The 11,826-nt window shown below is 37.3% G+C and overlaps 1 protein-coding gene and 1 long non-coding RNA gene across 2 annotated transcripts in view; one reads left to right on the top strand and one right to left on the bottom strand.

The window, feature by feature from the left end:
* Nucleotides 1-865: 865 nt before the first annotated feature.
* Nucleotides 866-8,338, top strand: LOC127429874 (tyrosinase-like). Its single transcript, XM_051679187.1, has 5 exons — nt 866-1,733; nt 3,576-3,792; nt 3,943-4,090; nt 4,343-4,524; nt 5,555-8,338. The coding sequence occupies exons 1-5, from the start codon at nt 903-905 to the stop codon at nt 5,791-5,793; spliced, it is 1,617 nt and encodes a 538-aa protein (XP_051535147.1). The 5' UTR covers nt 866-902; the 3' UTR covers nt 5,794-8,338.
* A 1,292-nt stretch (nt 8,339-9,630) lies between these two features.
* The window catches only part of LOC127430044 (uncharacterized), a 7,638-nt gene continuing 5,442 nt past the window's right edge, over nt 9,631-11,826 (bottom strand). The window contains exons 2-3 of the long non-coding RNA XR_007895395.1: nt 11,214-11,371; nt 9,631-10,685 (exon numbers count right to left, since the gene is read on the bottom strand). This is a non-coding gene — a long non-coding RNA (uncharacterized LOC127430044). The remainder of the gene's footprint in view (nt 10,686-11,213; nt 11,372-11,826) is intronic.

The raw sequence follows: 11,826 nt of genomic DNA, 5'->3' as shown, positions 1-11,826 counted from the left end.
CAATGACTAATGTTAACTAATGGAACTTTATTGTAAAGTGTTACCATAAAAGCTGTAAATGTATTGTTCATTGTTAGTCCATGTTAACTAATGTAAATAAGTAATATTAACAAGTACAATGTTATGTAAAAAAGGCAAAAATTTGTCTTTTAGGGGTAAGGGTATAGGTTTGGGTTAATATATATATATATATATTCCCTTTGCAGATATTTGGAGAGGTTCTCACTGGGAAAAAAATATTCATACATAAATTAGTATATATTTTATTTTATTTTATTGTGTTAAGGTTATTCGTATATAGGGTTAAGGTATATATATTCCTGGCAAAAGTAAGATTTAAACAAATGGTTTAAAATTACATTTATTTAAATATGCTTAAATTAAGTAAAATATTAGTTCAGATAATGCCAAAGCAAATGAAGTCACTTTGCTATTTAACAAACTGAATTGTTTTAAACTTACTGAGTTATAAAAGTGAATACTTCCCAAATATTTTAATTAAGGGAATATTCCAGGTTCAATATGTTAAGCTCAATCCACTGCATTTGTGGCATAATGTTGATTACTAAAAAAAAAAAAAAATACACCAAAAAAAAAAAACAGAATATTCCTTAAACTACTTAATAAAATGTACACCACTTAAAAACTACTCAATTAAGTTTGATGGGAATTTGCCACACAACTGACTGTCCACAGTATATTCTCTTTTATTTAAGTAAGTGTGTGTACAGTATGTGAGTGTGTGATGTGTGTATGGGAGGGGGAGAGAGAGAGAGAGAGAGAGAGAGAGAGAGAGAGAGAGAGAGCTTAATAAAGTTTTCCCAACTCTCCAGAAAGCGTTTTCACGCTTATTTCCGCGCGCGGCGTGTCTAATGTGTCTCACCTTCTTTAGATAGCTCGTCATGAGGCCGCTGTCTGTCTCTCTGCTCTTTTTCTTCATTCAGTTTCTGGGTTTGTCTCTCCAACAGTTCCCACGGCCATGCACCAATCCAGAGGTCCTGCGGAGCAAGCAATGCTGTCCGGTGTGGCCAGGTGACGGTTCGGTGTGCGGGGTGCGCTCGGGTCGAGGCTTCTGCCAGGACGTCACGGTGTCCGAGCTTCCCGACGGGCCGCAGTACCCCCACACCGGCACGGATGACCGGGAACGGTGGCCTCTGGTGTTCTACAACCGAACCTGCCAGTGCGCCGGGAACTACATGGGCTTCGACTGCGGCGAGTGCAAGTTCGGTTACTTCGGAGACAACTGCGGGGAACGGCGAGAATCCGTGCGCAGGAACATCTTCCAGCTGTCGGTGACGGAGAGGCAGCGGTTCATCTCGTACCTGAACCTCGCCAAGACCAGCATCAGCTCCGATTACGTGATCGCGACGGGCACGTACGCGCAGATGATCAACGGCACGAGCCCCATGTTCGCGGACATCAGCGTGTACGACCTGTTCGTTTGGATGCACTACTACGTGTCCCGTGACGCGCTGCTCGGGGGTCCCGGTAACGTGTGGGTTGACATCGACTTTGCGCACGAGTCGGCGGCATTTCTGCCCTGGCATCGCGTGTACCTGCTGTTCTGGGAGCATGAGATCCGGAAACTGACCGGAGACTTCAACTTCACCATCCCGTACTGGGACTGGCGTGACGCGCAGGACTGTCAGGTGTGCACGGACGAGCTGATGGGCGCGCGCAGCCCTCTGAACATCAGCCTCATCAGCCCATCCTCGGTCTTCTCCTCGTGGAAGGTAAATTACTAATTCACTTAAATGGATTTTAAGTTGTGTAATAAACTGTAAAGGAATATTCCGTGTTCAGTATAAGTTAAGCTCAATCAACAGCATTCGTGGCATACTGTTGATTATCACAAACATTAATTTCAACTGTTGCTCATTTAATAGTAAATGCGGTTACAGTGGAAGTCAATGGGGCCAGTCCATCAATGCCAAAATACACAACTTTTTAAATGTATAGCTGCAAGATGTAAACATAATACATTTTAGCAGGATTTTAGTGTGATATAATTGCAGACTAACTATCTGTATTAACTTATATCCAACACTTGGAGTTCAGGTTTTGTTGCCATGACAACAAAGTTGTAATATTGGATATGACTTTAGTTAGTAAGCATTTATAGCACACTAAAATCATGTTTACAGGTATAATGTTCACATCATGTAGCTCTGCTTTTGAAATGATGTGCATGTTAACGTTTATGGACTGGCCCCATTCACTTCCATAGTAAGTGCCTCACTGTAACCGCAATTTATGATTTATTTATTTATTTATTTTAATAAAGAAGCGACAATACAAAATTATTTTTGTGCAAATTAACATGTTGCCACAAAATCGTGACAAATTTCCATCAGACTCTTTAAATAGTGTACATATTGTAAAATTCAATATAATTGGGATTACAATTAGTGAGAGTATGTAAACAAAATTCATAAGTTGTAAACAATGCAGTTTGGTAAATGGCAAAGTAACCATTTACTTTGGCATTAACTGAACTACTGTATTTTATACTTTGGCAAAGTTAAGCGTATTTAAATAAATCTACTTTAAACCATTTGTTTAAAAGTAACAAGATTTTTTTTTTTTCTGTGTCACAAAATATTTCCTGAGTTTCTCTATTAATGTTATGTTATGCAACTGTGCCGACCCCAAAACAGGGAAGGTTGGCACAATGTTAAAAGGCTAGTTTTAAGAAGGAAGCAACAAACAGAAAGTATTTTTATTATTATTTATTTTACAAAATGAACACTGCTCAAAACCCATTTGTCTGGTATTTTTTTTATTCATCTGGAAATGTAGTAATACTAGAATACAGACATATAGTGGAAAGTGTTTTCAGAGAAAGTTTTTATGAATTAAATGCATGACATTTTTTAACTCAATGTAGCTTTATTGATATGATTATTGGATACAGCATTTTCAAAACATCACAATAGTTTATATGCATAATGATTAAATAAAAATAATAATAAAAATCACAAATCCTGCTCTCTATAGATTTCAGTGCTGGTGAGAACTTCTGGTGACTTCTGAAAGTTTCTCTCAGTCAGAAGCGCTCATTAGCAGTCTTGTTTTGGGCATGTGACTGGGATTTGGTCAAATGGCAGTTTCATTAACTTCCAGTAATCCAGGATCACACATCGAGTGCACGGAGCTCCCTTTAGCAGCTCTGATGTCACACATTCCTTTAAGAACATTAAGTTTGAGGAAGACGTCCTTGTGATGATACAGTGACTTCACACACCCATGAGCTCATAAAGACGTGATTGTGTGACGCTGCCTCGAGCGCATAACGCTCTTGACCTGCAGTGAGATTCGGGTGTAGAGGAGTCACGAGTGTCTGTCCCGTAAACCCTCATTTACTTTAGTACTGTCCCGCTCTCACAAGAGAATTATCCAAAGCAGCTTCTCTGAGCCACAATAAAGGCATGCTTTGGATTTCGTAAAGAAAATCCTCTGTAACCCCTCTCTGAAAGGCATTTTGGATTTGGTTTCAAACACAAATCTTGCACTGGGCTGCGTATCGATGTGTTTTCCATCCATATGTACTGATGAATGCTCACACACCTGTGCAGGTGATCTGTACACAGCCCGATGACTACAACAATCGTGAGGTGCTGTGTGACGGATCGCCAGAGGGGCCGTTACAGCGTAACCCTGGAAACCACGACCGCAACCGCGTCAGACGGCTACCAACCTCTGCAGACGTGGAGTCGGTGCTGAGCCTTACAGAATATGAGACGGGGTCCATGGACCGACGGGCCAACCTGAGCTTCCGGAACGCTCTGGAAGGTAAACCAACATGTCAGAGTGCATATTAATACACAAGTCATACAGGTTTAAAATAACATGAAGGTGATTAAATGATGACATAATTTTTATTTTTGGGCAAACTATTCTTTTAAAGCCCACCTTAAAGGTATCTTACCTGTGTGGTTGCAGGTTTTGCAAATCCGGAGACGGGATTGGCAGTAACGGGTCAGAGCACGATGCACAACTCTTTACATGTCTTTATGAACGGATCCATGTCTTCAGTTCAGGGGTCCGCCAACGACCCCATTTTTCTACTACATCATGCATTTATCGACAGGTAACATGCACAAACACACACTCCACATTTCTTTTTACATCATTTAGGTTGCAGATGCAAACATTTGAAGAAACACACATTCATTACAGGCAACTAGAATTCTAGGATGTTGAGACTTTGACTCAATGTACTGTAGAAGGCATGTTTGTCGTAACAGAACTGCAAACATGCATTAACCTTGAGATGTGTTAACATTTCTTGATGTTTGACTTATTGTTTTGTGTTTCAGTTGTATTTGTTTGTTTGTTTCAGTATCTTTGAGCAGTGGCTGAGGAGACATCAACCTCCCCGGACACATTACCCAACAGCCAACGCTCCAATCGGACACAACGATGGATATTTCATGGTCCCGTTCATCCCTCTGTACAGAAACGGAGATTATTTCCTGTCCACCAAAGCTCTGGGATATGAATATGCATATTTACTCGATCCCAGTGAGTTATTTAAATTTTTTATGTAGTTTTTATTTTAAATTTGTCCTATCAATTTTATTTTTTGTTAGTTTTCACTCATTGATTGTTTTAGCTTATTTATTTTGTTTACTTTAAATTTGTCAGTATATTTTGTTTTCAGCATTTTTAGATTTAGCATTTATTTACATTTATTTATTTTAGTTTTAATTTCACTTAAATGTGTTTAACCGTTAAATTTCTCAGGGCAGTTTAGTGTTATCGCTATCTAGTGGCATTTTAATGTTCAATTAAGGCATTCAAATTTCATAATACACAAAAATAAAAAATAGTCATAAAATGTATTTTATTTTAGTTTCAGTTTTTCCAAATATGTTAGTTGTTTTTCAGTTTGCGAAAATGTTTATTTAGTTTTTAATTTAGTGTTCTTTAAAAAAAAATCTTCGGGTTCAATATTTGTGACAATGTTGATTACCACAGAAAATAATTTATTTTCATTTCTCTTTTATAAAAAAATAAAAGTAGCAAAAATCTGGGTTACAGCGAGGCACTTACAATGGAAGTGAATAGGGCCAGTCCAAAAACGTTAAAATACTCACTGTTTTAAAAGTATAGCCACAAGACGTAAACAATATGCCTATTAACATGATTTTAGTGATAAAATCGCTTGCAGGATTTACCGCTGTTAGGTCGTCATGACAACCAAGTTGTAAAATTGGATATAACTTTACACAGAAAAAGGTTAGTAATTGTTTATATCACATTAAAATCATGTTAACACACATTTTGTTTACGTCTTGTGGCTATAATTTTAAAACAGCGAGTATTTTAGCGTTTACTGATTGACCCCCATTCACTTCCATTGTAAGTGCCTTACTGTGACCACAATTTTCGAGTCGAAATACATTTTTGTGCTAAACAACATCATGCCACAAATTCTGTTGATTAAGCTTGTATTGAACCCGGAACTTTCCTTTAACAACAATAACATGATTTTCTTTCGCCTTCTCTCATGTCTTGCTCTGTGTGATCTCATGTACGTTCTCTCTCTCAGGTCAGCGGTTTGTGCAGGAGTTTTTGACTCCGTATCTAGAGCAGGTCCAGCAGATATGGCGTTGGCTGTTGGGAGCAGGGATCCTGGGAGCGCTCGTAGCAGCAATTATTGCAGCAATTATCGCCGTGGCCTGTCGTAAAAGGCAAAGGAGGCAGAAGGTGTCGGCATATGGGGAGAGGCAACCACTACTGAACAGCAGTGAAGAGGAAGGCTCGGCTTCATATCAGACAACACTGTGAAACCAAACACACGCACGCACACACACACACACACACACACACACACACACACACACACACACACCCCAGGCATGTGTCAGCAAGGACAGATATACTGTACCAGTGGGAAAAGACACAAAAGCCAGTTAACAAACGAGTCTCGACCCTGAGCTGAAGTCATGTGACGTGATCTCGCACCGAACTCTGGCCAGGTCAAGTCCAGGTCACACTTCACCCCAAAAATCAAAAGACAAAAATATGAACTATGATAAACTTCATTTTTCTGAAAGTAATACTTATAAGACTGTTAAGATTTGTAATATTGTGGCATTGTCATAACATCAGTTAATTAAGCAGCCCTCCTGTAAAACATTTATGAAAATAATATATACAATTAAATTCAGTACAGCAAATATTACCATGATACAACTGTATCATTACAAATTTATTTTAATATTTAAATATCTTATATAAAAATATATTTTTGCATCACAGCAGTAAACATGGGGGAAACTTGTGTGAAAATGTTTTTACAAAATACATAATTGTTGTAAAATTGTCACCGAAATAATGTCACAATGCAATACATCTTAATGATTCAAGAAATATTCTTCATATAAATACATACAGTATATAATATCTTTTGGATCATTTAGATATTTTGCATTGTGACCTTACACAGTAAATATATATATTTATTTTATTATTAGTCATTATATTTAATTTAAAACAGTTATGAAAATAATAGATTTAATTAAATTCAGTACAACAAATACTACCTTGATATACATTTACAGTTGTGTACAGTATTACAAATGTATTTTAATATTTAAATATCTTCTTTTTGGCAATACAGCAGTAAACATTGGGGGAAATGATTTTACGAAACACTTAATTGTTACAAAATGTGCACAATGCAAAGCATCTTAATGATCTTAAAAATATTAGATATATTATAAAATATGAATATATTATGTGTGTGAGTGTGTGTGTGTGTGTGTGTGTGTATATTTTTACATTTACATTGGCAGACACTTTTATCCAAAGCGACTTACAAAAGAGGAAAACATAAGTGAATCATCTTAGGAGACAGTGGTATGAAAAGTGCTGTATTACAAAGTTTCACTAGCATCAGAATAGTATTCAAAACAGAATAAAGTGCAACAGGAATTTTTTTTTTTTTTAATGACTGGTTTAGTGCTCATGGAAAAGATGTGTTTTTAGTCGTTTTTTGAAGACAGAAAGTGAGTCAGCTTCACGGATGGAGTTGGGAAGGTCGTTCCACCAATGTAGTATGATGAAACTGAAAGTCCGGAAAAGTGTTTTGGTGCCTCTGTGTTGGTACAACAAGGCGACGTTCCTTAGCCGACCGCAGGCTTCTAGTGGGTGCGTAGCTCTGCATAAATGATTGTAGGTATGCTGGAGCAGACCCAGTGACTGTTCTGTATACCAGCATCAGAGCCTTGAACTTGATATGTGCATCAACCGGCAGCCAGTGAAGAGAGACAAGGAGTGGTGTAACATGCGCTCTCTTTGGTTCATTAAAGACCAGACGTGCTGCTACATTCTGGATCATTTGCAGGGGTCTAATTGCACATACAGGGAGGCCTGCAATGAGAGCGTTACAGTAGTCCAGTCTAGTTGTGACAAGTGACTGGACAAGCAGTTGTGTGGCATGTTCAGAGAGGAAGGGTCTTATCTTCCTGATATTGTAGAGTGTAAATCTACATGATCTTGCGGTCTTTGAGATGTGATCTGTGAAATTTAGTCTGTTGTCGATGGTTACCCCTAGATTTCTGACCGATTTGGAAGGCGTTACTATAGTTGCACCCAGCTGCACGGTGATGTTGTGTTCAACAGCAGGGTTGGCTGGAAAGACAAGGAGTTCAGCCTTGGCTGGGTTGAGTTGCAGGTGGTGCTCCTTCATCCAAGTATATATATATATATATATATATATATATATATATATATATATATATATACATACACACACACACACACACACACACACACACACACACACACACACACAAAGTATATTATTATTATCATTATTATTATTATTATTTTATGTCTTTTTATTTTAGGGTGAAATATGACCTGGACATGTCTTGACAGATTTTGTGATCCAACTGGACATGTGATAGCCTTTGAACTCTGGTCAACCAATAAGAATAATGGTGCTTTTTTAGTCATTGTGGCACTTAAGTACTGTAAGTTTATATTTAAAATACATACAAACCAATATTTACAATTTTGTGTATAATAAAAATCAAAGGACAAAAAAAATGGAGATCCAATGAAATCTTTGGCAGTTGAAATACAATATGAGCGCAGTACATTTGGAACATTCACAAAAACTTCAAAGGCTTTGTTCATAATAAAATATGAATGATAATAAAAAGTGTCCCGAAACCATACATTTTTGCCTATAGAGAAACCATTATTGTGCTACCTCTCAAAATACAAAATAATATTTGAAATAAATGAGAAATTTGTAACAATACTTTAATATCGGTTATGTATATGTAAAGGGTTGGATTTGTGTGGAATATACGATATATATATATATATATATATATATATATATATATATATATTTTTTTTTTTATTTTTTATTTTATTGCAACAATTATCACTTTCCCTGAATAATTGTGTAACTCTCAGACTTCCCCTCGTTATATCGTTTACCAGCTTTCCACCCCCTTTTTTGAAGATTCACTTTTAGATAAGTACGACGCCCATACGTTTCTGAAGTTTTTCTCTGGTTTTACAGTATAATTGTCTTTTCTTGTCTTCATCCTTCCTTTGGCATTATTTATTTATTCTTCCTTTGCAATACCTCAGCTGAAGGATTCTTTGTTGTACTCAAATGCAGTTCCTGAGTGTGCGTTTGAATTGCACAGAGTGTGTAATAATTTAGAAATTCCTTTCAGTCCGCAGCAGAACACTCCAGCTATTTTACTGCAGGACACACACACCCATATTCATGTTTTAAGATGACAATCATTCAGCTTTCAGCTCCATCACTCATTAAGAAATTCAAACAACCAGCCAATAAAGGCAATGTATCCGTCACACTCCAAAAGGAGTTTCCACTTTGGTCGACCAATCAGAAGCCTGGAGCTCAAGAAACGGTAACATTCCTCACTGAACCTCTTCAAAAGATAAGAAATACTTTCCAATGAAAATAAATGGATGAAGCTTAATACTTGGGGTTAAAGATTTCTTCAAATCCCAAAACTTAAAGGGATAGTTTACCTAAAAATGAAAATCCTTTCATCATTTACTCACCCTCATGCCATCCCAGATGTATAAGACTTTCTTTCTTCAGCAGATCACAAGCAAAGATTTTTTAAGAATATCTCAGCTCTGTAGGTCCATACAATGCAGGAGAATGGTGACCAAAACTTCAAATCTCCAAAAAGCACATAAATTCAGCATAAAAGCAATCCATACAACTCCAGTGGTTTAATCCATGTCTTCTGAAGTGATCCAGTCAGAACAGACCAAAATGTAACTCCTTTTCACAGTATATCTTGCCACTGCAGTCTCTAGGCACAATCATGATTTCAATCTTGATTACACTTCCTAGTGCTTGACGCATGCACTAAGAAGTGTAATCGAGCTTGAAATTATGATCGCCAAGGAGACTGCTGTCATGATGTACAGTGAATAGGAATTATATTTTGGAGTGCTCTCACCCAAAACTGACTGGATTGCTTCAGAAGACATGGATTAAACCACTGGAGTTGTATGGATTACTTTTATGCTGCCTTTATGTGCTTTTTGGAGCTTCAAAGTTTTGGTCACCATTCACTTGCACTGAATGGACCTACAAAGCTGAAATATTCTTCTAAAAATCTTCATCATACACATCTGGAATGGCATGAGGGTGAGTAAAAGATGAGAGGCGATCTATTATTTTAAATTTCAGTCTATTACTCACATAAAACTATCGTATGACTTCAGAAGAATTGGAACATAGTGCTTATATCATGGATCTATTGTAATGTATGAAATATCCTGTTCCTACTCTTCTGTCTCATCTTGTACCTCTGAAACAACTGTGATAATGAACTCTTCAAATGCTTTTGCGAAGTTGGATGCATTGTCAGTTACAGTAGCCACAACAGTGTCAGTTAGTCCATATTCTGTATGGATTTCCTCTAGAAGTTCTGCAATGCAATTATAGGTATGTGGACTGGGGAAACACCTGCAAGCAAGAGCAGCTGATTCACGTTCTAATGTGTCTGTTTTCATCCAATTCACACAAACTCCAATGTAACTACTTTTTTTTGTTGTTTACCAGATATCAGCAGTGGTGCATACATATTGTATGTTCTTAAGTCTTTCCTTTAAGTTTGTTGTTTTAGTACTAAAATCCTCGTCAATTCTTCTTCTGAGTGTTCTCCTTGACATTACATAAGCACCCTGGCAAAGGCCCTGTGCTAATTATATGAATTATTTTTGTTCAACAGCGGCCAATGGGTACATGCCTTTAGTAACAAAGGATGTTACAAGAGAGTCAACTTTATTTTGTCACTGCTACTGGTACATGCTCAAAAAGATGAGTCTGTCTGTATGAGGTCCTGAGTTGCTTACTTTCTCCAGTGGCAAACTCCTTTTTGTGCTCCTCATATTCCTTTAGTATTTCAGGGTGCCCTCATTTCAAGTGGGTGTTAAAATTTGATGTCACTGCAAGAGAGCCACATATAATAACCTTTTTGCTTGTGCACAGCTGACACTCGGCCTCTATATTTCCATGTGGAATCTGAGTCACTATATTAAAGTATTTGCCATCCAACATCGCACACTTGAGTACTGGTGAAGTGTCCTCTGTAGATGTGGCAGCCTGGCAAGGCTCTGATGCTTCATCCTCACTCATCGCTTGAGATTACTTGGACTTCAAACTAAAGAAATAAAATGATTAATTAGATTACCAGTTGCAATGTAATACCCACAGCATTCAAAAAGCACTAACAACTCACATAAGTAGATACTAAAGAATTATTGATATGCAAGCATTAGCCATGATGGAGTCAATTCACTTTCAATTTTATTTATTATTCTTCATAAGTCATAATGTAAAACTTTCCATTTGAAAAGACTCAAAACTGACCTTCCACAGACATAGAAAACTCAGTAATAAAAAACGTTATCCTTATAGAGGATGACGCTATCTATTTTGCTGACAACAATGAAGATTAACTGCTATAAAACACTGAAATTTAGCTGTTAAAAAATTATTTTGTCCGAAGGAACCAAAGCTAACGTGTGTGAGAGCTGTGATGCAAAAGATCATGTGTGAGAGCTGTAAGCTAGCAAGTAAATTCACAAGTTCTAGAGCAGCACAGCTATTTGCTAATTGCTCTATTCTTCTGTCCTACAATGACATTCAGTGAGCAATATCTGATAGTATATTTTACTACATACTTTACCTTAAGGCAATTTGCACCAAGCACCAAAGCAGCTTCTTTCCTTGGGTTACTGGTCATGAGGAAACGATCACAACGAGCGCACGTGATTTACATGCATCTAGCCAAAAACTGCGATAAGCTATATGTAGTAGTCCTTTTAAGCCTGGTGATGAAAGTTCCTGTAAATGACATATATAATTAAGTAAACAGGGGCGTAGATTCCAGGGGGATGGGGGAGAGGTAACCCCCAGTAATCAAAACAAGCAAGTACAACCATCGCCCCATCACCACCACCAATCTACACCCTTGATTTTAGATACACAAAATACAATCTCAAAGTATTTAGTTACAAATTACATCTGATTATTTTCCATCCAGCAAAATACAAATTACAAAATACTCAAAAGTAATTAAATACGTATTTTAAATACATATAATTTAAATACTGCCCATCTCTGATGAAAGTGAGTAAATGATGAGACAATTTTCATTTTTGGGTGAAATTTAACACTGTTGTGCTGTGTGACACAACAGATCATGTGTGAGAGCAGTGACACAACAGATCATGTGTGAGAGCAGTGACACAACAGATCATGTGTGAGAGCAGTGACACAACAGATCATGTGTAAGAGCA

This window comes from Myxocyprinus asiaticus, chromosome 39 (assembly GCF_019703515.2).
Source record: "Myxocyprinus asiaticus isolate MX2 ecotype Aquarium Trade chromosome 39, UBuf_Myxa_2, whole genome shotgun sequence".
Taxonomy (NCBI): Eukaryota; Metazoa; Chordata; class Actinopteri; order Cypriniformes; family Catostomidae; genus Myxocyprinus; species Myxocyprinus asiaticus.
Note: the sequence above shows the minus strand (reverse complement) of the source record. Positions and strands in the feature narration are given on the sequence as shown.

What these genes read in the sequence shown, in the direction of transcription:
- LOC127429874 (XM_051679187.1), top strand. Translation starts at nt 903, where the DNA reads ATGAGGCCGCTGTCTGTCTCTCTGCTCTTTTTCTTCATTCAGTTTCTG. An exon ending in CTTCCGGAACGCTCTGGAAG is followed by an intron (nt 3,793 to 3,942) that starts GTAAACCAACAT and finishes GTGTGGTTGCAG; the next exon opens with GTTTTGCAAATCCGGAGACG. An exon ending in TGCATATTTACTCGATCCCA is followed by an intron (nt 4,525 to 5,554) that starts GTGAGTTATTTA and finishes TCTCTCTCTCAG; the next exon opens with GTCAGCGGTTTGTGCAGGAG.